Source organism: Haemorhous mexicanus, chromosome 28 (assembly GCF_027477595.1).
Source record: "Haemorhous mexicanus isolate bHaeMex1 chromosome 28, bHaeMex1.pri, whole genome shotgun sequence".
Lineage (NCBI taxonomy): Eukaryota > Metazoa > Chordata > Aves > Passeriformes > Fringillidae > Haemorhous > Haemorhous mexicanus.
Genome location: NC_082368.1, coordinates 4,383,808 through 4,410,653, shown reverse-complemented (window position 1 = coordinate 4,410,653; position 26,846 = coordinate 4,383,808). Strand labels below are relative to the sequence as shown.

At 58.1% G+C, this 26,846-nt stretch overlaps 1 protein-coding gene across 2 annotated transcripts in view; it reads left to right on the top strand.

Annotated features, from left to right (window-relative positions):
• The window catches only part of CDK12 (cyclin dependent kinase 12), a 28,512-nt gene extending 16,672 nt beyond the window's left edge, over positions 1-11,840 (top strand). The window contains exons 9-14 of one of the 2 annotated variants that reach the window (XM_059868946.1): positions 700-777; positions 2,421-2,537; positions 3,104-3,235; positions 4,285-4,499; positions 7,350-7,793; positions 10,073-11,840. In XM_059868946.1, coding sequence (XP_059724929.1) covers positions 700-777; positions 2,421-2,537; positions 3,104-3,235; positions 4,285-4,499; positions 7,350-7,793; positions 10,073-10,758 — 1,672 coding nt within the window. In that variant the 3' untranslated portion in view covers positions 10,759-11,840. Of the gene's footprint in view, positions 1-699; positions 778-2,420; positions 2,538-3,103; positions 3,236-4,284; positions 4,500-7,349; positions 7,794-8,555; positions 9,075-10,072 lie in introns of those variants that run through there. The other variant, XM_059868947.1, reaches the window with a different exon arrangement.
• Positions 11,841-26,846: the final 15,006 nt, after the last annotated feature.

Sequence of the window (26,846 nt, the reverse complement as noted above, 5' to 3'; positions counted from 1 at the left end):
GTCACATTGACACCTCCTCTTTTCCCTGCAAAGAGTTAACGTGTCAGGGGCTTTCTGCAGGAAGCAGCCACTTGCAGGAGGTGATTCCCAGGAGCCCAGGGCTGGGCACTCTGTACACACAGGTCACTTTGTCACTACAGAAGAAAACTAATAATTAATTATAATTACTGACTGTGAGGTCCAGTTGCTGCTCAGTTCCCTTTCCAGCCTGGTGCCTGCATCCCCCCAGCTTCTTCTGCCCCTTGTTCCTGGTGGCTGAAGGAGAGATGCTGAGGGCTGCAGGAGTCAGAGGTGCTCCCTCTCTCCTCTCTTTCCCTCCCAGCTTTACAAAAACTCTGTGTGCACAAACCCAGCTCCTCTGCTAGCCCTGATAGCTTGGAGCAGCAGAGAGAAGTTGAAAATCCAAACAAAAGCTGAGCCTGGAGGAAATGGGAGCTCTGGGCTCTTTTCTCTTGTCACATTGACACCTCCTCTTTTCCCTGCAAAGAGTTAACGTGTCAGGGGCTTCCTGCAGGAAGCAGCCACTTGCAGGAGGTGATTCCCAGGAGCCCAGGGCTGGGGACTCTGTACACACAGGTCACTTTGTCACTACAAGCCCTGATGCAAATCACTCTCCTCAGGCAAAGCACAAACGCTGCCGTGTTCAGACGCTCATCCCCAGGGTTTGCTGTCGTGACCTCTTGCTTTTCCTCCTTCCAGCTGTATCCTCGGGGAACTGTTTACAAAGAAGCCTATTTTTCAAGCCAATCTGGAACTGGCTCAGCTTGAATTAATCAGGTAAAGCTTTGCACACTCATGTCTGTGAGGGGAGGTGCTGCGGGAGCTGCTCGTGCACACAGGCAGTGAGTTAGAGGAGCCCTTGTTCTCTAATCTGCCTGGAAAACAGGGCCAGGAATGAAAATGGGAATCATCAGGTGTCCACACCTACCCCAGGTGTGTGGTTGCTGATTTATGTAGCCTCAGTGAACCTTGCTGTTTGAGTCCAAAAATCACCAACCTGAATTACTTCTGACACTGAAAGTTTTAATCCTGGAAGAGTTTGGGGTGGAAGGGACCTTAAATGCCATCCAGTGCCACCCCTGCCATGGCAGGGACACCCTCCCCTGTCCCAGGGTGCTCCAAGCCCTGTCCAACCTGGCTTTGGACACCTCCAGGGGTATCAAGTCCACAGCTTCTCTGGACAGCCTCACCACCCTTATTGTAAAAATACTAAAATTTAGTGAGTTTGCAATGTTTAAAGTAAGAAACATTATGCTTTTAAAATTTTTAGTAAGAAAAATATAATGTCATTGTTTTGAATTGTTTATAAACTCAAGCTCAACATTTTCCTCTTCCTGGCACCTCCTTTTTCAACACCTCATCTGAGCTGTGCCCAGCCCTGGGTTCTTCCTGCAGCAGGTTGCTTAGAAAGGTGTTTTCCCTGGGGTTGGTGGCTCTGAACCTCAAGTGCTGTGTCCAGTTCTGACCCCCCAATTTAGGAGGGGCTGGAGAGTGTCCAGAGGAGGCAACAAGGCTGGTGAGGGGTCTGGAGCACAAACCCTGTGAGGAACAACTGAGGGAGCTGGGGGTGCTCAGCCTGGAGAAAAGGAGACTCAGGGCTGCCCTCACCACTCTCTGCAGCTCCTGAAAGGTGCCTGTGCTCAGCTGGGGCTGGGCTCTGTCTCCAGGAACTGACAGAACCACAGCACACAGCCTTGGGCTGCACCAAGGGAAATTTAGGTTGGATATCAGGAGAAGGTTTTTTACAGAAAGATGATAAAGTTCTGGAATGTTCTGCCCAGGGAGGTGATGGTCACCATCCCTGGAGGTGTTGAACAAAGCCTGGATTGGCTCTGGGTGCCAGGGTTGAGTTGAGATGTTGTGGCTGGGTTGGACTCGATGATCTCGGAGATCTCCTCCAGCCTGGTCAGTCTGTTCTGTTCTTTGAGCTCACACCATTCCCACAAGGTCATTTCCTCTGAGTGCTCACCAGGACAAGAGGACACAGCCTCCAGCTGGGCCAGGGGGAGTTTAGGCTGGGCATCAGGAAAAAATCCTTCACAGAAGGAGTGCCTGGGCACTGGAATGTGCTGTCAGGGAGGGGGCACAGCCCTGGAGGTGTTGAACAAAGCCTGGATTGGCTCTGGGTGCCAGGGTTGAGTTGAGGTGTCGGGGTTGGGTTGGACTTGATGGTCTCGGAGATCTCTTCCAGCCTGGTCAGTCTGTGAATTCTGGGAATTTTGGGACTGGGGAGATGGTGGAGTCTCCATCCCTGGAGGTGTTGAACAAAGCCTGGATTGGCTCTGGGTGCCAGGGTTGGGTTGAGGTGTCGGGGCTGGGTTGGACTTGATGATCTTGGAGATCTCTTCCAACCCTCTGATTCTGTGGATTCTGAAATTCTGTGAGTCCCACCTGGCTGACTGTGCTTCCCTGCTCCCCAGCCGGCTCTGTGGGAGCCCCTGCCCAGCTGTGTGGCCAGATGTGATCAAGCTGCCCTACTTCAACACTATGAAGCCCAAGAAGCAATACCGGCGGCGCCTGCGCGAGGAGTTCTCCTTGTGAGTCGGGCTGGGCTCCCTGTCCCCTCTCCCAGCACCTCATCCACCTCCAGAGAGCTTCCCTGGGGCTGGGGACTGCTCTCCTGGAAGTGTGGCATCTTCAGGGGGATGTTCTCCAGGGTTTGGCTGTGGGATAATCTTGTGGGAGTTGTGGCAGAGGTGCTTCTCATACATGGTGAAATACAGAGTGGAAATATGGAATATCCTCAGCTGGGGGGGACCCACAGGGATCATCCAGTGCAGCTTCTGACCCTGCACAGACCCCCCAGAAATCCCACCCTGTCCCTGAGAGCATTGTCCAAACACTCCTGGAGCTCTGGCAGCCTCGGGGCCATGCCCATTCCCTGAGCACCCTCTGGGGGGAAAAACCTTTCCCCAAACCCAGCCTGAGCCTGCCAGGCACAGCTGCAGCCACTCCCCACACCTGATGCCTGCCCTGCTGCTGCCTTTGAGCTGCAATGAGCTCTGGCTCTGTGGATTCCCCTTAGGCCTGAGGTGTCCTCCTGCCACTGAGCTTTTCCACAGGTTTTCCATGATCTCATCCATGTTTCCCACTCTCCCCACAGCATTCCCTCCTCTGCCCTGGACCTGCTGGACCACATGCTGACGCTGGACCCTGGCAAACGCTGCACAGCAGAGCAGGCCCTGCACAGTGACTTCCTGAAGGACGTTGACCTCAGCAAAATGGCACCTCCAGAGTAAGTCCCAGCTGCCATCCCTCTCTGTGAGCTTTGGGAAGGAGACATGGTGTTCTCTTCAGTCAAAATTCTGATTCCTGGGTTCTTCTCTCAACTCTGCCCTTGGTCATGTGGTTGAGCAAATGGCTTTTCCTGTGCTGTTGGTTTTCTGCCTGATGAGAGGCTGGGTTTGTAAAGCCCAGTTTAATGTTTGTAAAGTGCACTAAAGCTCTGCTGGAAGATGTGCAGGAGTAGGTGTAGCACAGCCCTGTCTCTGCCATGGAGAACTGCTCAGGCCTAATTAAGGTTGTGTGTTAATTGCCAGAGTTGAGCAGTGTCACTCAATTTTCTCTCACTCCAATCAGGCAGATAAAACTGTGTCTGGTTTGTGTGAAAATGCAGCCACAGCTCTGGAGATCCTGTTTCCTTCAGTGTTTCTCAAGGAAGGGCCTTTTCTAACACTCCCAGAGCTCGATGCCCCCACTGGTTTTGTGAGATCCCAGCACATTCAGGGATCAGATCCCAGTGCAAAGTCAATGATTTTCACGCTGCCTTTGCTGGCTTTAGGACCTGCCCCTTCCTGTGATAGTCTGCCTGCAGTCAGGGATCATGGAATCCCAGGGTGGTTTGGTTGGAAGGGACCTTAAAACTCATCCAGTCCCACCCCTGCCATGGGCAGGGACATCTTTCACTACCCAGCCTGGCCTTGGACACTTCCCAGCTTCTCTGGGAAATCCATTCCTGCTCTTCAGCACCTTCACAGGGAGGAATTTCTTCCCCAAATCCCTTCCTGAGTCCATTTCTCTGTCTGTAAAAGTGGAACAACATTACATGCATCCACAGAGTTGCATCCTGCAATGGTTTGGGTGGAAAGGGACCTTAAATCCCCCCCAGTGCCCCCCTGCCATGGGCAGGGACACCTCCCACCAACCCAGAGTGGCTCCAAACCCCATCCAAACTGCCCTTGGCCACTTCCAGCGATCCAGGGGCAACGCTATCTGTGCTAAGGGCTTCCTGTGGGTTTTGAGGATTGCCTTGGTTTCCCTGCCATGTTTTCCCCTCTCCTGCAGCCTCCCCCACTGGCAGGATTGCCACGAGCTGTGGAGCAAGAAGCGGCGGCGGCAGCGGCAGAGTGGGATGGCCGTGGAGGAGCCTCCGGTATCAAAAGTTTCTCGGAAAGAAACTACCTCTGTTCCAAGCACAGACACTGTGAAAAACAACAGCAGTCCTGTGCCCCCCCAGCCTGCCCAGCTCAAAGCAGAGCCTGGTGCTGCAGATGCAGTAGGTCAGTGCCCACCTGGGTGTGGAAAAGGCTCCCGGTGTGTTCCCTCTCTGGGTGTGGGAGGTTTGGGTTTGTTTTTTAGCCAGTCTGGTTCTTTCACCTCTAATTCTGCAGAAAGGGCATTCCAGGCTCTTCCTGTCCTCATTTCTTTTAGTTTTGGTTTGGTTTTTTTTTTTTTTTTCCCTCCTCTCTCTGCTGTGAAGACGCAGAAGGTTCTGTCTGGTCTTCAGAAGTCACTGGTGAGCTGACTGTGAATTTGTTCTGAGCTGTGTTATTAGTTCTAAAAGAGGCTGAATGATGAAAGGAGTCGTTGAGTCACTTCAGCCAGTGGAGAAACAAATCATAGGAATCACAGGCTGGAAGGTGGAGCCACATCCAGGATGTCCAAATGAGCTGAAATTTGATCTTGTTGATAAATTAGATGAAGATAAGGGGTGGGAAGTGTCAGGCTGGTGGGCAAAAATGAACATTATCACACTTTGCTGCAGAAAAGGTCATCCAGACTGGCAGGACCTGGCCTTGTGCACTGTTCAAGCAGTGACCAACCCCCCTGTGCCCAAAAAATAGTTGGAGGGGAGGAATGTGGATTTACACAAAGCTGCCCTGATTGTTCTGTAGAAGCCTTACAAAAACCCAGATATGGGCTAAGGCTTCCTTTGTGTCCAATGCTGTGCTGACAAGTAATGAGGAAGACAGTTCTTGCTCCAGGGAATGCACAATCCATGTGTTCAGTGAAACATGGCAGATGGACAAAAGGTGGTGCTTGGATTAACAAACAGCTGGGAAAAGAATGTCCCCTTCTCCATTGCCTACCAGCAAGAGAAGCTCCATTTTAAGCTGCTGAAACCAAAGCCTTGCCACCCTTATTCCCAAAAAGTTCCAGCGTCACTGTCAGTGTGAAGGGACACCCTTGTCACTTGTCATTGGGCTGTGAAGGGAGGTGATGCCACTCCCAGGATGTATTTTAGGATAACCTGGATCCTTGCAGGTCAGGACAGAGTCCTGTGATCCCAGGCCAGCTCCCAGCGAGGAATTGCCTTCTGCTTGACCTAATTCCTTGTGCTGTGTCAGGGAACACGCCCTTCCTGCATCCCAAAGAGCAGCTCAGCTTCATCCTGGGAAACCTTCCCAGTGCAGGAGGGAGGGATTTGGATCTGTGGGGCTCTCAGGAGGGGCTAAGCTGTGGGGTCTGGGCTTCCACTGCCATCCTCATCCATTGCCCCCTCACCCCCCCACCATAGCCTGGTATCCTTGGGCTGCCCAAAGCCAGGAATGGGCATTTAGGCTTGGCTGAGCTGATTGTGAGCAGCAGCCAGGTGTGCTGTGGTTTTGGGGGGAGCTGGGGGCAGTGCAGCAGCTCTGTGGGTGCAGTGTGTGTGCAGTACCACGGGGTGCTGCTGCCGTGCCACCGGAGCGGGGGCTGCCAACTAAATCCTCCCAAAATCCTCCTCCTGGAGCATCCCTGCCTTCCTCCAGCCTGGGGACACAGACAGGGGGTGGTCAGGTGCTGTGGGATGTGGGGAAGGGGTCTTCAGTGCTGTGGGGTGTGGATTTTGGCTGTGGGATGTGGAGAGGGAGAGTTCCTGACTATGGGATGTAGAAAAGGGGCATTTGGTGCTGTGGGGTGTGAAGACAGGAATGTTCAGTGCTGTGGGATGTGGAGAGGGGATGTTCCTTGCCGTGGGACATGGAAAAAGGGGGGTTCAGTGTTGTGGGACATGGAAAAAGGATGTTCTTTGTTGTGGGACATGGAAAAGGGGGGTTCAGTGTTGTGGGACATGGAAAAAGGATGTTCTTTGTTGTGGGACATGGAAAAGGGGGGTTCAGTGCTGTGGGACATGGAAAAAGGATGTTCCTTGCTATGGGACATGCAGAAGGGGTGTTCATTGCTGGGGGAATGTGAGGAGCAGGTGTTCCTGGCTCCTTGCTGACAGATGTGGATCTAGGACATGGAGAAGGGATGTTCCTGGCTATGGCATGTGAAGAAAGGGTATTTATTGCTGTGGGATGTAGATCATGGCTCTAGGACGTGGGGAAGTGATGTTCCTTGCTGTGGGACATGGAAAAGGGGTGTTCAGTGCTGGGTGATGTGAATCATGGCTGTGGGATGTGGGAAACAGGTGTTCCTGGCTGTGGGATTCAGATTGTGGCTGTGGGGTGTGAATAAGGGCTGTTCCTGGCTGTGGGGTGTGGATCATGGCTGTGGGGTGTGGGGAAGGGCTGTTCCTGGCTTTAGGACATGGGGAAGGGCTGTTCATTGCTGTGGGATGTGGATCATGGCTCTGGGATGTGGGGAAGGGCTGTTCCTGGCTATGGGGTGTGGGGAAGGGCTGTTCCTGGCTCTGGGATGTGGGGAGGGGCTGTTCCTGGCTGTGGGATGTAGATCATGGCTGTGGGGTGTGGGAAAGGGCTGTTCCTGGCTATGGGGTGTGGGGAAGGGCTGTTCCTGGCTGTGGGATGTGGGGAAGGGCTGTTCTTGGCTGTGGGATGTGGGGAAGGGCTGTTCTTGGCTGTGGGATGTAGGGAAGGGCTGTTCCTGGCTGTGGGATGTAGGGAAGGGCTGTTCCTGGCTGTGGGATGTGGGGAAGGGCTGTTCCTGGCTGTGGGATGTGGGGAAGGGCTGTTCCTGGCTGTGGGATGTGGGGAAGGGCTGTTCCTGGCTGTGGGATGTGGATCATGGCTGTAGGATGTGGGGAAGGGCTGTTCCTGGCTCTGGGATGTGGATCATGGCTGTGGGGTGTGGGGAAGGGCTGTTCCTGGCTCTGGGATGTGGGGAAGGGCTGTTCATCACCACGTGCAATACCAGAATCCCACCCCTCACCTCCCCACTGCTGCTCCCCGTGTGTCCTGCAGGCCTGGGCGACATCACCCAGCAGCTGAACCAGAGCGAGCTGGCCGTGCTCCTGAACCTGCTGCAGAGCCAGACCGACCTGAGCGTGCCCCAGATGGCCCAGCTGCTCAACGTCCACTCCAACCCCGAGATGCAGCAGCAGCTGGAGGCTCTCAACCAGTCCATCACGGCCCTGACCGAGGCCACGGCGCAGCACCACGAGCCCCCAGCGGCGGCAGCAGAGGAAGCCGTGGAGGAGCCGCCTGCGGAGGTGCCCGAGGAGCAGCAGACTCCTCCGGAGGCAGCCAGCGCTCAGGGAGACATGCAGAACGTGCTGGCCGTTCTGCTGAGTCAGCTGATGAAGAGCCAGGAGCCTGGGATAACCCTGGAGGAGAGCAACGGGGAGAAGAGCAGCGAGCAGCGGGGGTCCAGGAAAACCCCGACGAGGCATCCCGAGGAGAGCACAGGTAAATGAGAAACACAGCTGGTGGGAGCAGTGAGAGCATCCCAGAGAGTGCTGCTGGTTGAGCTGCAGCCAGGAATGAGGGCTTGGAGTGTTGGGAGAGAGGCAGCAGGGGAGTGGATGGGAGGAGGGAAGGGGGTAGGATGTGGTTGGACATCAGGAGGAAGGACCCTGACTCCCCTCCCTGCGGTAAGTGCTGGACTGCTCAGGAGGTCTAACAGCTCTAAACAGCCCAAACAGGCAGATATTACCCCAAAATCCATGAGTGCTCCACTGTGAGTGGGCCAGTGAAGGTGAATTGGAGGTTTTGGGGTTTGCCCGAAAATGGAAGGGAAGTTTGGAGGGTCAGTTCTTCCTCAAACCCCCCAGCAGTCAGTTTGCACATCCGGGGAGGTTTTTTGCACGGGATGCTGCTGCACCTCTGCATTTTTTCCCAGCTCTTTTTCACCATCCCCTCCCTGCCTTCTTAAAAAATAAAATAAATAAATAAACCTGCAGAGATGATTTTAAAGAGCTGAAATAGTGGTGAGTGCTGAAGGGAGGGATAGTGGCAGCTGTGTGGGTAAAACCTGAGCATCCACGAGTGCCTGGTTCTACCTGGAGCTGATTTTTGAGCCCTGAAACTCAGCAGCTCCTGAAGCTGAACCAAATGAGTTTAAAACCCCCTGCTTGTGTCAGTGAGCTCTCGGATTTCCTTTCCAAAGGTGAGTGTAAATGTCTCCATGTCTTTTTTTTTTTGTTTCTGTTGATTTTTTGAATTTATTAGCAACAGCCTGTGACGACCTCACCAAATTGTAGAAGCGCCTCCTGAGTTTGTCTCAGACTCTCCGGGGAGCCTGTTTTGGCCCGATCCCACCTCCTGCAATGTAGCTGAACGTGCTGTGTTCTCGTGCCTTCAACACCCGCCCACCACGAGCCAGTTGTGATCGTGCTTTTTTTTTTTCTTTTTTTTTTTTTTTTCTCCTCCTTTTTTTTTTTGTTGTTGTTGCCCTAGTCCTGGAAGATAACTAGGTTACTGTAGAGCAGATGGAATTCGATGCCGTTGTTCTCTGTTGATAATTCTTTGGAATGATTTGCTGTCCCCCAGATCAGCTTGGCTTTACAAATTTTACCTGAAGATTGTTTTGGGGTTTTTTTTTGTTTTTGTTTTGTTTTTTTCCCGTTGTTGTTTTATTTTTCTGGATTTCAATACAATCTAGTTTTCAAAGTGGACTGATGGATACGGGTGGAGGGGTGGTCCTGGAAGACTACTGGTTTTCACAATAAAGTTTGACCTTTTTAATAACCAGTTTTGCCAATGATTTGAGGATCTGATTCCAACGAGGTGTCCGTGGGCTCTGCCATCGCCAGTAATTCCTTCCCCCGTGGGCGAGGGAGAGGAGGCAGCTCAGGTGTGTTGCTCCAGGAGGAGGCAGGGCTGGTTTTGGGAGTGGAGCAGGTGGTGTCCCCTCCCTGCCATGGTGTCACCTGCCGTAGTGGTGTCACCTGCAGCCGTGGCACTGCCTCAGGGGAGGGTCGGTGCTCTGCTCCCTCTCCCACCTCCCAGCCAGGCCCTTTTGTGCTTCCTCGGCCTCACAGGCTGGGACGGAGCGGGGGGGGGCTGGGGGTGACAGTGCTTTGTTCTTCCAGGAGGGAAACCAATCCCAATTTGGAAGGAAATCGGGGGTGAAGGGGCTGGGGGGAGGAAGCAGGAGGTTTTTCTCATGCTCAGGACAGTCTGCTCGTGCGAATATTCGGGGGGCGAGCATGTTTTGGACTCTGTTGGCCAGGTCGGGCAGCAGGGCTGGGGTGGGTGGGAGGGGGCAGGAACGGGTGCCCCGCTGCCCTCGGGGTGCTGAGGGGGCACTCGGGAGCTGGCATTCGTGTGCTGGGCTCGGGTTTGTGTTGGTGCAAGGCAGCACCTCCCGGCCGCGCTGCCCCTGGAGCCGGAGCCGGGCGGTGCCGCGTCCCTCGGGCAGCGGGGGGAGCGCGGGCTGGCGTGTGGCTCCACATCTGCCTCCTGCTCGGAATTAGCCTTTGATCCGGCAGCGGGAATTCCCTGCACGGGTGCCCAGGTGTTAGGACAGCTGTTGCCGGCGAGTTGGGTGCGTGGGGGCCGGGGCGAAAGCGTTAATGAACATTGTTAATGAACGTTGATCTCCCAACCAGCCAGTTCAAACTCTCCCTCCGCCTCTTCCCAGAGCATCCCAGAGCGGGCGGCCTCGGCAGGGATCGGTTTGATTTGCTTAGAAATGTCTTTGTGTCTGTTTGAAACGGTGTTTAAAAGAAGTCACCCTTCCACAGCGTGTCCTCCTGGCATTGTCCCACCAGAGAAGAGACCCCCCGAGCCCCCCGGACCGCCGCCGCCTCCTCCCGTGGCCGAAGGGGATCTCTCCGGAGCAGCCCAGGAGTTGAACCCGGCCGTGACGGCTGCGCTGCTCCAGCTCCTTTCCCAGCCCGACCCGGAGCCGCTCGGCCACGCCACGCAGGAGCCACCGGCCCCGGACTACGGCCGCTCGCAGCCCGCCAGGACTTACAGCACCGACAGCTCCGAGGGCGGATTCGGTGCCGAGGAGCTCAATCCGGGCCAGACTCTGCTAGAACCTTCTTCTGCCCAACCCCTGGGGAAAAGCAGGACCTTCTTGGGCTCCGTGAGCCACCTCGGGGAGAGCAGCAGCTACCAGGGCACGGGCTCGGTGCAGTTCCCGGGGGACCAGGACCTGCGCTTCGCCAGAGTCCCCGTCGGCATCCACTCGCTCGGGCAATCCTTCAGCAAATCCGAGGGGAGCAACAACAACGCGCTGCTACACCCAGAGGCCAAAATGCAGAGTTACAGCGAGCTGGGGCCGGGAACGGCCGGTTCCAGTGGGGCAGGAACAGGTCACAGCTGGGGTGCCCCAACCCAGGCGCCGTCTTCCTACGGGAAGACATTCCGAGGGCCTGGCCGAGTGCCTCCACGGGGGGGCCGGGGCCGGGGGGTTCCCTACTGAGATTCCTGGGATCCCCCCCCTTGCCTCTCCTCCTTTAGCCACAGGACTTGATTTTTTTTTTTAATTTTTTGATTTTTTTTTTTTTTTTTTTTTGGCCAGAGCAAGGTCTCGTCCACATTTCAGCTGCTGCAGAGCTCCCTGGGCATCCCTCCCTCATTCGGGGGTCCCCACTGGCCTCCCCTGCTTGGTTAGTGACAAAAATAATCCCAACCCCGCAGCAAACTGAGCCAGGAGAGGGGGGGATTGATGGAAAAGTGGGAATGGAAGGAAGAAGGAATTTAAAAATGTTGTTACCCCAAGCTGGGCACTGGAGCTTGCCGATGGGTCAGGGAGGGCTGGGGGGAGGCTGCTCCCCAAAGCGGTTTTATTTTTGTTGTTGTTGTTTTGTTTGTTTGTTTTCCCCGTTTCCTTAAGAAAAAAAAAATGAAAGAACAAATGAAAAGGGGAATTTATTGATGCAGAGGCACCTGGATGGGTTATCCCAGCAGTGGGGACCTGGGATGTGACACTGGTTGTGTTTGATTTATCTGATGTTGCTTTCTTTCCATAAAGCATCCAGTTTTCCCTCTGCTCCAGGGCCAGTCCTGTCCCCTGTGACAGCAGCCTTAGTACATTGATTTTTGGGAAGGGTCTCTGAGTGTTGGATCCTCCTGCAGTAACTTGGCAGTAGGAATTGTCTTTTTTTTTTTTTTTTTTGTCTTTTGTTTTAATTCTTTTTTTTTTTTTTAAGAGCCGAGGAGAACACCTCCCTGAAAACCAGGGATTTCTGCCATTTGTAACTTTCAGAACCCTTCAAGAATTAAAAAAAAAGGAAACAAAAATCCCAACATCTGGTGGGATTTGCCACCAGATGGGAGTGATTTGTCCCCAGAATCCTGGGCCAGCGCTGCCCATCCTGCTGAGGTCGGTCACATCTCAGCCCTTTGAGGTTTTCCAGGTGTTCCTGTGTCATTTCCATGAGCATATTTCTATTTTTGTTGTTGTCAAGGAAGTATTTACGATGGATTTTCTCCTCCCACAGACCCTTGCGCTGTTCATTTCAATGAGACTTAAAAAGAGATGAATAAAACAAAGGTACCTATTATCAGCTTTTTTTTTTTCCCCCCAATAGACCTTTCCTATGGAAAACATTTAATTTTACAGCAGACAGTTCTGGAGTGTTAAAGGGGAGGGGAATTTTGGGGTGGGCCGAGAGACCTTCTTGCTACTAACAGGATTTAATTTCTTTTTTATACAGAGAGATAAATTTAAATAAATGCACCTGAATAGGTGATGCTTCTCCACCTGGGGAGATCCTGCCTTACCCAGCTTTGCCGTGGGAGGAAGGAAGGGAGAGAAATTAAATATATAGATATATTTTTTATTTTTATTTGCTGGTGATATGCAGGGACTGGTGACTCCCAGCACTGAGGAGCAATGCTGTTTGCAGAATTCCCACTGGAAATTTGTAGGGTTTAGGATGTTTTGTTGTTGGCTTGATGATTTTTTTTTTTTTTAAACTTAGTTCATGCCTGATGTGCAGAGAGAAAAAAAGAGAAGTTCTGTGAGACACAGAGTGCACTGAACCCACCGAGGGGCTTTAGGGGGGATTTAATTTCTTTATTTCCCCTTTTCCTGGCACCAACTCCAGGCTGCCATGGAGCTTCTGCTGCTGCTGGTTTTTTTTTTCTTCCCAACCCCATCCTCTTTGGAAGGAAAAGTCTCGTTCCTGTGCTGAATCCTCTTAGGAAGCTGATGCCTATTTATTGTCTCTCCAAACTGGCACATTCCCAGGAAAGCTGCCGGGAACGAGCTGAGCCATCTTCGACCTCCTGCTCCTCATGCCAGTGTCATCCTGGCTTTGGGGCCCCAGTTTGGGGTCATCAGTCCCAGTTTGGGGGTCATCAGTCCCAGTTTAGGGTGATCTTTCCCAGCTGGGTCTCCCCAAGTCCTCCCTGGCCCAGCTCCATCTCCTGCAGCAGGGCTGGGGCTGGCGAGGGCTCCTGTCCCCTGTCCCAGCCCCAGCCAGGGATGGACATTCCAGGCATCTGTTCCCTGCTCCGTGGCAGCTGCCAGCTGTCCCCAGGGCCCCTCGGGGCTCCTGTGGAAGGTGATTCCATCATTCCTTTCTCCGAGCCCCTCCAGGGAGGGACTCCTTATTCCACTCCCAGTGGCTTTTCCTAACTGGTCCCAGCACGAACCTTTCCATCCTTCCAGGGCCAGGGGGTGTGGGGGGAGCCAGCCTGGCCAGGTCCTGGAGAGCTGTGGGACCACTCCTGCCTTCCATCACCTCTTTTTCATTTATTTCCCCCCACCCTTTTATTTTATTTTGGGTTGTTTTTTTTTTAATTTTACCTTTTTTCCGATGCTCTGCACAGGGAAGACAAAAGGATTCACGGTGTTGGGTGGGATTTGTGCATTTGGGAGGATTTAAACTGGTGCAGTTACAGACAAGGGGGTGAGGGCAGCTCCCCCCTCCTTCCCCCCATCCTGGCTCTGGGTTCAATCCCAAATTCTCCCACTGTAGCAGTTCCCAGCAGAGAAGCCTCTGGTCAGACTCTTGCTGTACCTCTCCCGAGTTTCCTTTGGAGACCGAGCGCGCCTTTTTTCGGTTGTACCTTTGTCTCTGTACAGATATTTTGTAATATATTAAATTTTTTTTTCTTTTCAGTTTATAAAAATGGAGAAGTGGAGATTGGAAAATTAAATATTTCCTGTTACTGTATCTTGGTTGCCTTTTGCTCCGTTGCTTTGGAATCACACGGTAACTTGTGTTTTCCTTGGAAAGCCTTTTATTCCCTCCTGGTGAGAGGGGTGGGATTTGGCATTGCCAGCCTCTGCAAGCCCCCAAATTCCACTCTCTAATTAAGCTCTGAGCCATCATTAGCCCTGGGTTTCCCCTGCTCAAAGGCTGGTGGGAGATGCCCGAGCTGGAGCAGGGGTTGGTTTGGTTAAGGTGAGAATAGGAAACCCAGAGCTGATGGGAAGGTGGGAGAGGGAAGGATTGAGGTTGAGATTTGGCCCCAAACCATCTCCCAGCTCCTGGCAGCCCTCTGGGTGCTGGAGAGGACCCCAGGGTGCCTGGAGGGGATGGACTGTGCTCCTGCCTGAGCCATGAGGGGAAGGGAGCTGTGCCTGTATCATGCCTTCCTCCACAGCAGCCCCTCCATGCCATTTCTCTGCGCTCTCCCGACCCCTCCGTGGCTCCTGGAGGACTCAGGACGGTTTGTCCCAGCCTTTGTGCATCGGGCAGGAATTTGGGATGATGGGAGCCGTCCCAGAATCGCCTCCTTGCTGCTCGCCTGAGGCTCGGACAGCCCCTCCCTGAGCTGAGGGGGAGCTGGAGGGGCTGTGGCTCCGTGTCCGTGCTTCCATCCCCGCCGAGCCCGGCCGCCGACTCCCGTTCCAGCCCCGGCTTTCTCCCTCTCCTTTCGCCCGGTTCCGATCCCTGCGCTGACACGTCTTAAAATAATATCCCTGTGCAGATGGCGGGGGGGTGGCGGCGGCGCCGGGCGCTTCCCGGTGCCTGGCAAGGCAGGAGCGAGCCCCGAGCCACCCAGAGGCTCCCCTGATTTATGGAGGGGGCAGCTGGGCCCCGTGCACTCGGCTGGATCCCTAATCCAGCCCTCCTGGTCCCTGCCCGCGGCTCCGCTGAGCTCCGGGGCCTCACCCGGTGCGGCAGAAGGGACGCGATGCCACCCTGAGCTTCATCCCATGCCATCCCATCCCAATCCCATCCCACTTTCCCTTCCCGCTGCCGCCAGACAAAGCCCCACGTGGCCCCGGCTCCTGCGGCATCCCGATCCAAAGGTGACCAGGCCGTTTTATCCCGTTTAATTTATTTTGGCATTGAACTTCCTCGGCAGCAGCTGCCGTGCCAAATGGCCGGGGGCTGCCCGCTGTAAATCTCTCCGGCGTTCGGCTCTTCCCGGTTGGATTATTCTCGTTGGAGCCGCGGCTGCTCCATCCCGACATTCCTGGCTGCTCCATCCCACCCTTCCCGGCTCCATGGGCTCGAAATGTGGGATCTGGCACCGCTCTCCTTCCTCCTCATCCCCGCAACGCTCTCGGGGCGCTGGGGGTGCGGTGGTGGCACCGTCCATCGCATTCCGGAGGATCCCGGAGCTCCAGGCACGGCCCTTGGAGCGGGGATGGAGATGGAATGTGAGGAGGAGGAGGACGGGGCCTTCCCACGGGGCAGATCCCCGCGGGCCACCCTCATCCCAGGGGATCCTGTGGGAATCTCCTTCCGGAGAAGGCCTCGCACCTCCCGGGCGGGTGTCCCGGCGCACACGGGTGACAAGGTGTGCGCGCACCTGCGGTGGCACACGCGTGTTCACACGTGTCCGGGGGGGGGGGGGTGACTGTCACCAGGTGTCGCTCTCGGCACGGCCACCACCTCCCACCGCGTCCCCGTCCTCCTCCTCCTCCTCCTCTCCGGCTATATTTGTCCTTCCAGCTGCTCCGGCTGTCGGCATTAAAGGTTTTTCATCCAATTTAGACGTTTCCTTCCAAAAACCCGTTCACACCTTTCGCTGGCATTTGGAAAGGGGAAAGAAGAAAAGGACTGAGAAGGATAAAACCACCAAAAAAAAAAAAAAAAACCCTTGGAGGTGTTGGAGGCCGTGGGAGGGGGATGGATGAGGTGTTGGGGTCCAATTTCGGGGGGAAGGATGGGAGTGTGAGCCCCCCCAGTATCACCCATCCCACGGCACCCTGCATTTCCCATCCCTTGGCATCAAGATGCCACATTTTGAGGGCACGGGTGGGATTTGGGTGGCAGCACAGGCATGGATGGGGTTTGGAGGGCACGGGTGGGGTGCGGATTCCTTGGGCATGGTGGGGGGGAGGTGGCACAGTCCCTGTGCCACGGGGCCACCTGGCCCTGTCCCCTCGCACTGGCAGCTTGATTAAAACGGCGGCGCGGGCGGTGGCACAGCTGGTGCCTCCTGCCAGCACCCGGAGCGGGAAGCGCCCGCCATTAGCGGCTCCAATTAGCGGCAACGCGGAGCCGCCGCGCCCCGGGGGGGTCCCCAGCCCCGGATGCCCCCCGGTGCCACCTCCCAGGGACGCTGCAGCCGGGCTGGTGTCACCCACCCCGTGTCCCAGTCCCCGCGCCGAGGCGGTGGCAGTGCCAACGCTCCTGTGCCGTTCTGCCCAGCCAGGGCTGAGCACGCCTCGATTTTGGGGACATTCCCCTCGCGCTGCCACCACATGCCACCTGCCACGCCCGGCCTGTGGGAGGGGGACAGGCGGGATGACTCCACCCCAGCGGGCACGGCGATGGGGACAGGGCCCTGGCGTGCCCGCGGTGGCAGCGGGGACAGGAGCTGGCACCGCACTCCGGGCGGGCACATCGCCCTCCCCGCTGCCACCGGCGCAGCTGAGCCAAGGCGCGGGGGGGCCGTGCCTGCACGCTTTCACCTGCCATTTAATTGGATGTATTTTTAATTAATGGCGCCTCTGGGACCAACATGAGACAACATGATCTCTGAATAGGGGCAGGGGAGGAATTGGGGCCGCGGGAGGATTGGGCCGCCGGGTGCCCTTACGAGCCAAACGCTGCCATCAATCACCCCCTACTTTTCGGCTCTGGACTTTTGGCTGGGGCTCAAGGCGGGCGCCGGGGCCACCCCCCGCTGCCGCCTGGCACTCGTGTGACGAGCGGCACGTCCTCAGCCGCGCTTGGCCACGACGTTTTTCCCTTTTGCCACCAAATCCTGCCCCAAATCTGCTCTTGGGACGATCCCTGGGTCACGGGGGGCATCTGGAGGGGCTCCCAACCCCTCTGTGCCCCCCCTGCCACGAGTGCTCTCGGTGCTCCCCGTGCCACCATCGTTGTTTTGTCCCTCCCTCCTGGCTCTGGGGAGGGGACCCAGCTGGGTCTGGCGTGTCCCTCCCACCTTCTGGCACAGCCCGGGGGGGAGCCCGGCCGGGCGGTGGTGCCGGGGCAGCTGCCCACCCCCGGAGGGCCGGCGGGGCTCGCCCGTGGCAGGTGTCGCGGCGCAATGTAGGGCAGCATTAATATTTAGCGACACTGGGGGGTGGCACAGCTGCCTCCTGCGCTGGAATGCAGACGGCAGCCAGCGGGGACGGCGGCCACCACTGCCACCACACCCCTCGGCCACCACTGCCACCACATCTCTCAGCCACCGCGGCCAGCGGACCCCCACGGTCACCAGGGCCACTAGAACCCCCTGGACGCTGCTGCTGCCACCACACCTCCTTGGCCACCACTGCTGCCACCATGGTCCCCACAGCCCTGTGCACCCCCAGCCTGCCGAGAGAAACGGGGGGCACACCACAGAGGGGCACAGCCCCGACAGATCCCAGGTCTTGGCACAGGGGAGGTGGAGAGGTGGTGGCCAAACTCCAGGCCCTTGGAGCCACCGGGCACAGGAGGGGGAGAGGAAGACGCTGGGGAGAGGAAGATGCTGAGGGTCCCAGCCTGGCTGTGCCGTGACCCTGGGCTGGCTCCCCAGTGCTGGGACAACCGGCCACAATGCCACCGTGGTGCCAGGGTGATGGTGGCACATGATGGCCTTGGTGGTGTCATCAGAGCCCGGCCTTGTGCCCTGTGACACCGGTGACAGCAGTGACACGGGTGACAGCGGCCATGGCTGGAGGAGTCAGACCCATCTTTTCTGGCATCCCTGAATGCTCTGCCGGGAGCAGGCGGGGCCTGTGCCACCGCCCCTTCTCCCTGTGACTGGTGGTGGCATGTGAGCCCTGGGAGTGGCCCTCGCCATGGCCAGCCCCTCGGTGTGGCCAGACCTTCACCATGGCCGGACCCTCACCATGTCCAGATCTTTGCCGCACCAGAACCCTCAGCATGGCTGGACCATCACCACAGCCAGACCCTCACCCTGCCCAGACCCTCTCTCTGCCCAGATCCTTGCCACAGCCAGACCCTTGCCCTGGCCAGACCCTTGCCACAGCCAGACCCTTGCCCTGGCCAGACCCTTGCCACAGCCAGACCCTTGCCCTGGCCAGACCCTTGCCACAGCCAGACCCTTGCCCTGGCCAGACCCTTGCCACAGCCAGACCCTTGCCCTGGCCAGACCCTTGCCACAGCTGGACCCTCACCATGGCCAAACCCTCCCCACGCCCAATCCTCCCCAGCCAACCCCTCCCCGTGGCCAGACCCAGGCCCTCACCATGGCCATCCCCTGCCCGTGCCCGGCCCCTCCCCGGCCGGAGCCTCGCGGCGGTGCCCGGGCGGTGCGGGCGCGGTGCGGGCGCGGTGCGGGCGGTTGATTAGCGTGATTCCGGCATTGTGATGCAGAGGCGGTCGGGGCACCAGCTGCTCCTGCCCGGGTGTTTATTGTTACCTAGAGACGCCCCTGGCTCCCGCCCAGCTCCCCCCAGCCCCGCACGATGCAAAATTTATAGCGCGGCGGGTCCCGCGTTAACTCTCTGCCTCCCGGGCGGGGGGCGGCGGGGGAGCTGCGGGAGCCCCCCGGGATGGGCACGGGCGGGGGGCAGCGGCTGGGCTGGGACAGGCAAAGCCACGTCGGGCGGTGCCACACCGGGCGATGCCAGGCTGCACCGTGCCATATCACGCCGTATCATGTCATGCCACCGCGCCGTGCCGTGCCGTGCCGTGCCGTGCCAGCGGAGCCCCAGGCCTGCAGCACAGCGTTCCCTGCGGAGTCCGTATCCATGGCACGGCTAATCCTCCGGCCGGGCACGGAGCCAGCCCGTCCGCCGTGCCCGCCGGCTGCCAGCCCGGCTGCTGGAGAGGACGCGGCCCCGGCTACCCCCTGTCCCGGCCGGGTGGTGCCAGCCTAGCCCCGCTCAGAGGGACGAGAAGGTCCCCACATGTCCCAGAATGTCACCGAGCGGGCAGAGGGGACGCGGCCGGGGCATGAGGATCAGGATGGGCTCTCCCCGCCGGCATCCGTGCCCACCTCCTTCCTGCTGCCCTGGCAGGCAAGGGCTCAGCGCGGCTCCGTGCCGCACGGAACGGCACAGCACGGAACGGCGCAGGAGGTGCCATCTGCCCCCGCGTGACCCTGCCCGCGGCCACTCCCTCCGTGTCCCCAGCCAGCCCTGGTGACACCGGTGACGCTGTCACCTGCCCCCAGCCAAGCACAGCGACACCGGGGGCCACCGGGAGCCGGGACCCCGCCGTGTCCCCCCGCCGTGTCCCCCCTGCCACAGCGCCCGCTCCCCCCCCTCCGCTCCCTCCACCTCTCAGCAAGTTTTTTATGTGATTACAGGCACTGCATGGTAATTAGTGCTAAACTCATTTGCACAACTACAGTTAATTGGCTACAACAATTAATTAATGTGTTGGAAATTTGGCACTGGAAAAAAAAAAAAAAGGAGAGAGAAAAGAAAAAAAAAGTTTGTCATCAGAGGGGGAGAAGGGGGAGATGGGGAGGATGCACCCACCTGCACCCACCTGCAGCCCTGCTTCTTCCCCTAAGTTTCCATCAGAGCTGCAGCTCCTGCTTTGTTTCCTGTTTTTTCCTTTCTTTTCCATTTTCCCCTTTTTTTGTTGTTCCTTTTTTATTTCCCCCCTTTTTTCCTGTTTTCTTTCGCCCCTTTTCCCGTTTTGTTGTTTTTTGGGGTTTTTTTTTTTTTTGTGCAACTTAAGCAAACTCATTTCCCTGATAAAATACAGCATGACTAATGACTGAAGCATGTAAAAATCATTGGGAAAATGTCCTTGGAAGACGAATGCATTTTCAGCAGAATAATTAACTTAATTAACAAATTCACATGCATATTCATCAGGCTATTAATGTCTTCTCAGCTCAGCTTGACGAACATTGCGGTAATAACCATCTCATTTGCATATTGCATTCTACTGCTATCCAAAAAAAAAAAAAAAAAAGACGGAAAAAAAAAAAAGGCAAAAAAGAGGTGGATGCACACGCGTGTGCTCCGCTCCCGGGGGAGGGGTGGTGGGTGGGGTGTTGTCCCGGGGAGGCTCCGGGCCTCGTGTGCCGGGGTCCGCGTGCCGGCGCGGAGCGGAGCGGCGGGAGGCGCGAGGCCACGGCGCCGTGCCGGTACCCGCCGCTCCCGGCCCCGGCATCTGCGGCAGGCGGCGCGGAGCGGGCGCGGAGGGGGAGAAGGACCCGTAGCAGCTGTCGGCCTAATTCGGCAAACGTGCTGCTCGTGGGCGGCTTAGAAAAACAGATTAGGCGCCTGCGACAGGCACTGATTCCTGACATACGCTCGGGGTCTGCGTCTTCATCGGTGGAGAGTGGAGGAGGGAGGGTGAGGAGGGTGGTGGGGAGGGTGGGGGTGGTGGGGGTGAAGGGGGTGGTTGGAGTGGTGGGGAGGATGGGGGTGAAGGGGGTGACAGAGATGATTGGGGTGATGAGGATGATGGGGATGAAGGGGATGACATGGGTGATGGAGATGATGGAGGTGAGGAGGAGGATGGAGGTGATGGGGGTGATGGGGATGATGGGGATGATGGGGATGATTGAGGTGTTGGGGGTGACAGGGATGACTGAGGTGATGAGGATGATGGGGATGAAGGGGATGATGGGGGTGATGGAGATGATGAGGATGATGGCGATGAAGGGGATAATGGGGGATGACGGAGATGATGGAGGTGAGGAGGAGAATGGGGATGATGGGGGTGATGGAGATGATGAGGATGATGGGGATGAAGGGGATGACACGGGTGATGGAGATGATGGAAGTGAGGAGGAGGATGGGGATGATGGGGGTGATGGGGTGAAGGCGATGGTGAGGATGACAGGAGTGATTGGGGTGGTGGGGGTGAGGAGGATGATGGGGATGATGGGGTGAGGAGGATGATTGAGGTGTTGGGGGTCACAGGGATGATTGAGGGGATGGGGGCGACAGGGATGATTGGGATAACAGGCATGATTGGGGTGGTGGGATCATGAGGATGATGGGCTTGATGAAGATGAAGGGAATGGTGGAAGTGAGGGGGGAATGGGGATGAAGAGCATAATGGGAATGTTGGGGGTGATGGGGTGAAGGGGATGATTGGGATGATGATGAGGATGGAGATGAAGGGGATGACAGAAGTGATGGGATGATGAGGATGAAGGGGATAATGGAGATAGGGGTTATGGGGAAATGGGAATGGTGGGGTGAAGGGAATGATGGAGATGAAAGGAATGATGAGGATGGATGATGGATGGATGGATGGATGGATGATGGATGGATGATGGATGGATGGATGGATGATGGATGGATGGATGGATGGATGGATGGATGGATGGATGGATGGATAGATGATGGATGGATGGATGGAGGGATGGATGGATGGATGGATGATGGATGGATGATGGATGGATGGATGGATGGATGGATGGATGGATGGATGATGGATGGATGATGGATGGATGGATGGATGGATGGATGGATGGATGGATGGATGGATGGATGATGGATGGATGGATGGATGGATGGATGGATGGATGATGGATGGATGGATGGATGGATGGATGGATGGATGATGGATGGATGGATGGATGGATGGATGGATAGATGATGGATGGATGGATGGATGGATAGATGATGGATGGATGGATGGATGGATGGATGGATGGATGGATGGATGGATGATGGATGGATGGATGGATGGATGGATGGATAGATGATGGATGGATGGATGGATGGATGGATGGATGATGGATGGATGATGGATGGATGGATGGATGGATGGATGGATGGATGGATGGATGGATGGATGGATGGATGATGAATGCACACATGGAATGGGCAGACGAATGGACAGGTGGCATACAGGAGGGATGGATGGACAGAAAGGTGTTCGGGTGGGAAGAGTGTAGCTGGACAGACTGGCATACAGGCCTGGACAGACAGACAGACATGATGGCTTTCCTCGGCCAGGGGCCATCAGTGAGGGGACTCTCTCCCCATGTTGCCCCCTAGAGAGGGGACAGACCCCTTGGTGACACCCAGGGCCTGGAAGGACATGGGGCTGTGACCCTGGGCTCAGGTGTGTCCCCTGGGACAGGGCCTGGACAGTGATGGGGGGGAGGTCCCTGGGACACCCATGTGTCCCCTCATCACTGAGGGGCCACCAAGGACCACCCAGACACCTGGAATGGGCACAGGCCTCAGCCAATCCCCATCCAGGGCTTGTGCTGGCAGCCAATCCCCATCCAGGGCTTGTGCTGGCAGCCAATCCCTAGCCAGGGCTGGTGCTGGCAGCCAATCCCCAGCCAGGGCTGGTGTTGCTGACCAATCACAGCCTTCCCCGGATTGGGTCACGCCCACCCTGAGTATATAAAGCAGCTATGCCTGGGGGTCTTTCGGGTGTCCCTTTGGGTCACCTGGGGTTCCTTGTTGTCCTTCCCCATGACAATGTCCACATCCCTTCCCCTCCCAGGGCAGTGGGTGGACAGGGACAGGGACAGGATGCAAGCCCCCTTGTCCTGGGGGCAGCACCCTCAGCTGTGCCTCGGGGTCCCCATAGCCAGGGGGACACAGCCCAGCACCACCATCCCTGTCCCCACAAACCTCTCTGGTGTCACCAGGCACAGCAGTGGCAGAGGGTGGGTCACCAGCACCCACCGGGGTGTGGGGGACATCAGGAACGGGGCCACCACCCCAAGTTTGCTCATGGCTGCGAGGTGCCACCAACCTCCCCCCCCAACCTGTCTGTCCCCGTGACCACACTGAGGGACATCCCCGTGGAGAAACGGGGAAACTGAGGCACGGGTCACCTGGGGTCACCACAAGGTGAGGGAACAAAGCCATCCCCCAGGATCCCACAGGCATTTGGGGGGAAAAAAAAACCAAAATGGGGGGGATCCATGGACAAGGGGGGCGTGGAGCCCTCGGGGGGGGCGGCGGGGCCAAGGTCGGGTGAAGGGCGGCGGGGAAGGGGCGGGGGAAGCTGCGGGAGCGCCGTGCCAGCTGTATCCGGAGAAAGGCAAATAATTCAGCGGCACCAACCGGAGAGGAAGCAGCCCGCGGAGCCACGTGCCAAAATACCAGCAGTAAAGTAGTTAAATGGATCCAGCGCGGGAGCGAGGAGCTGCGAGAGCGCTTGGGCCCCCATCCAAAGGAGTTAATGTCCCACAGTATGATCGATTAGTTGTCAGACGTGATTTCAAACCAATACAAGATGAATGGCATCATTTTCCTTCCCTGGGTTTCGGCGGAATTAAGAAGCCATTAGCTAACACAAATTTTTGGCAACTTTAATAAAAAAGAAGAAAAAGAAAAAAAAAAAAAGAAAAAAAAAAGCCCCAGTGTACGTTTTGTAGCGAGGTAACGGGCGGGGTGGGAATGTCACTCTGTGTCACAGAAGTGACCACGGTGGTGGCAGTGCCAACGCCGTGCCCACCACCGCAGATGCCAGCAGAGGCTTTGCTCCCAACCGGAGCCGCGCACCGGGCAGCCCCGCCGGGCTCGGGGAGCTGCCGACGGTGCCACGCGCGTGACGAGCCGGGGGTCTCGGTGGCGGTGGCGGCGGTGGCGGGGGGCTTTGTGTCGGGGTGGCAGCGCGGGGGACTCGTCAAGGACAAACGGAGCACAAGCTGCTCCTGCCCGTGTGCCCGCAGGCGCGGGGCCGCCGTGCCAGCCCAGCCGTGGCCATTACGGCTCCGTGCGCCAGCTGCGGCCGCCCGATCCCCCCGTCCCCGGGGACAGCAGGGGGGGCTTGGGCACCGTGCCACCGCCCGGGCACCGGGGCACAGCCACCGGAGGGGTGACGGGGTCAGGCAGGGTGATGGGCAGCGCGGGTTTGGTGGCCGAGGGCGGGGATGTCCCCGTGGAGCCCGGCCCCGAGGGGTCACTTGATCCCATAACTCCTCCAGAAATCGCCAGTTTTGTCACCTCTGTGGTGAAAGGACAACCCGGAGGGCAGAGCTGGGCCGCAGCCACCCCCCGGGCCCGGCTTTCGCTGCCGGATCGCCGGATTTTAGGCACCAAATGGGGTTGAATTAGGATTATTATCACAGCTGCTCTAAATGTAATTAGTTTTGCTCAGAAGTTGTTTGCTTTGCCGGGATTACGGCGCAATCCTGCCGCCCTGCCCGGCGCTAACTTGGGCAAGGCTTTAATCACCCTGATAACGCCGTGCCGGGTTAATGTGATGATTCCAAAGGTGTGCTTTTTCAATTACATTTAACAAAAAGATTCCTAGGCTGGGAAAATTTAATTAGGAGCGAGTGGGAGGGCTGGGACAGCCGGGACAGCCGGGACACTGCTCAGCACCGGGGGCAGGAGCTGGGCTCAGGCCCTGCTGCTGCCACCGTGCCCAGGTGTGCCCACCCTGTCTGTGCTGCCAGGCCCATCCTGGGGTGCAGGTGGATGAAAGGGGGGTCCAGTGTGATGTGAAGCCACCTATGTGCTGTCCCCAACCCCTGCCATGTCCCCTCCATCCCTCCAGCGCCAGGAATGGTATTTTGGGGGTGTTGGCGCTGCCATCTGGAGGGCATCGGGCTGCGCTCCAGGCAGGCGGGATCCAGCAGCACCAGGGAGCGTGGCCGGAGCCCGGGGGCCACGGGAAGGGGCCGGGGGCTCCCGGAGCCCGGCACAGACTCTGGTGAGTCAGAGCTGCCAAGAGAAATGGGCAGATTATGGGAGGAACACGGGCCAAGGCAGGGCTGGGATGCAGCCGCCGTAAATCAGCTTTTAAGTAGCAACAAAATGGACATTTCCCATATGAAATGAGGCACCGGCTGCCACCGAGAGGGGGGAGCGGGACCCCGGCCCCGGGGCACCGGGACAGGGTGGGACCCCCTGCCCGGGGATCCAGAGGGGCTGTGGGGATGGGCTGGAGCCCAGGATGGGAAGGTTTGGGGAGGGAAGGTTTGGGAAGGGAAGGGAAGGTTTGGGGAGGGAAGGGAAGGTTTGGGAAGGGAAGGTTTGGGAAGGGAAGGTTTGGGAAGGTTTGGGAAGGGAAGGTTTGGGAAGGTTTGGGAAGGTTTGGGAAGGTTTGGGAAGGTTTGGGAAGGTTTGGGAAGGGAAGGTTTGGGAAGGTTTGGGAAGGTTTGGGAAGGTTTGGGAAGGTTTGGGAAGGTTTGGGAAGGTTTGGGAAGGTTTGGGAAGGGAAGGTTTGGGAAGGTTTGGGAAGGGAAGGGAAGGGAAGGGAAGGGAAGGGAAGGGAAGGGAAGGGAAGGGAAGGGAAGGGAAGGGAAGGGAAGGGAAGGGAAGGGAAGGGAAGGGAAGGGAAGGGAAGGGAAGGGAAGGGAAGGGAAGGGAAGGGAAGGGAAGGGAAGGGAAGGGAAGGGAAGGGAAGGGAAGGGGGCTGGGCTGCTGTGGGGTGCTCAGGTGGGCACCACCTGCTCTCCAGTGTTCCCAGCCAGAGCTGGCCTGGTGTCTGCTGGATCCAACCTCCTGCTCTGCCCCTGCTTGGTTTTTGTCCATTTGCTCCCCTTCAAGCCCAGGAAGGGCTGAGGGGCAGGTTCCCACCTTCCCACAAACCTTGGCTGCAGACCCCGGGCTGCTCACACAACCCCAGCCCCCAGATGCCCCTAGCCCTGCCCTTCCCTTGGTACCACCATTGCTCTCTGCCCTCCCAGCTCTGCCCGTGCCCCACCGGAGGGCAGGGCCCTCTCCTCACCCCCTCGCTGTCTCCCACCACCCCCGTACCCAGTGTGGGGATGGGGAAAAATCTCAGTGGGGCAGGGGGTGAATGGGGGAGGGGGAAACACGACCCCCTCTGGGCTGCGACCGACGGGGACACGATGGGGGCAGACACAGGTGGGGACGCTGCCCAGCCGGGCCGAGGCCCTCCTGGCCTCCCAGCCCTCGGGGCCGGGCCGGGGCTCCGGGCGGAGCTGCCGGCGGTGCCGCATTCCGGAGAAGCCGCCTCCGCCGGCGGCCGGTGCCAGCAGGCGCTGGCAGGTTCGGAGCTTCGCAGCGATTCCAGGCACAGATGTCCTTGTTTTAACTCCTCTGCGATGGAGCCTGGCAGACCGGGCGGGGGAGGGGGCGGCTCTGCAGCCCCCGGGGCGGCGGGGACCGCTGCCAGCCCGGCCCGCCCCGGCCGCGGCTCCGGGGACCGCCGGGACCCCCCGCTTTCCCACGGGGGACGGCGTCCCGAGCTCCCCATCGCAAAAAAACGGGGACAGCCCCCCCCCTCCTGACCCCCACATCCCTCCCTGTCCCCCACATCCCTCCCGACCCCCGGGCAGCCCCTGGCCCCCGGAGCGGGGCCGCCTCCGCAGCGTGGCGAGCTCCGGGCGCCGGGAGCCTCCGGTTTTTTATGGTATCTGCAATTTTGGCAGAAATCTGTCTTTAATTTAGCTGTCCATATAAAAATCCGCACTGTATAATAATGAACAGATGCCATGAAATTTAAACTGAAGCAATGACTCCTCCTCCCCCCCCCCGGCTGGCACTCGCCGGTGGCAGCGGCGACCCGGAGCTGGCGCTCGCCCCGCGCCCCCGCCGCGCTCCGCCGGGCCGGGAGAGGGGCCGGGCCAGGGGCACCGGGGGCACCGCGGGCACCGGGGGTGCTGAGGGGGGGTGACACCCACCCCCATCTCATCCTGCTTTGAAATAGCGGGGCTGCGCCAGGGCGAGCCGCCACCGCCAGGTCCCCTCGGTGCTGGCCGAGCTCCGCTGAGCCCCGGGCGGCCGCGGGGGTCCCGGCGGCTCCCCGGACCCCCCAGTCCTCCCGAGATGGGTTTGATCCCATGGTCGCACGAAACACTCTCAGAGCCCGGCGGGGCGGCGGCTCCCGACCTCCTGCTGCCCTCCCCGGGAGCCGCCGGGCCGAAGGGCTGGGCACCGGGCCGGGCACCGGGGCTGTGAACCGGGCCGAGCACCGGAGGTTTATACCGCGGCTGTGTTTCGGAGCCGGGCACCAGCACCGGCCACCGGAACCTCGTACCGAGGCCGGGCACCGGAGCTTTGCAACGAAACCGTTCACGGGGACCGTGCACCAAAACCTTCCACCGGAGCTTTACACCGGGGCCGTTCTCCGGAGCTTTACACCGGGGCCGTGCAGCCAGTGCGGGGCCGCATTGCGGGGCCGGGCCTTGCCGGAGCGGCCGGGCGGGTTCCCGCATCTTCGGCGGGGCACCGGGGAAACAAAAATCCCGACAATTGAACAGAAACCGCAGCCCTGCCACCGGGGCCGGCACCCCCTGGCATAGCCGGCCCCGGGAGCAGATGTCGGCGGCCCCCCC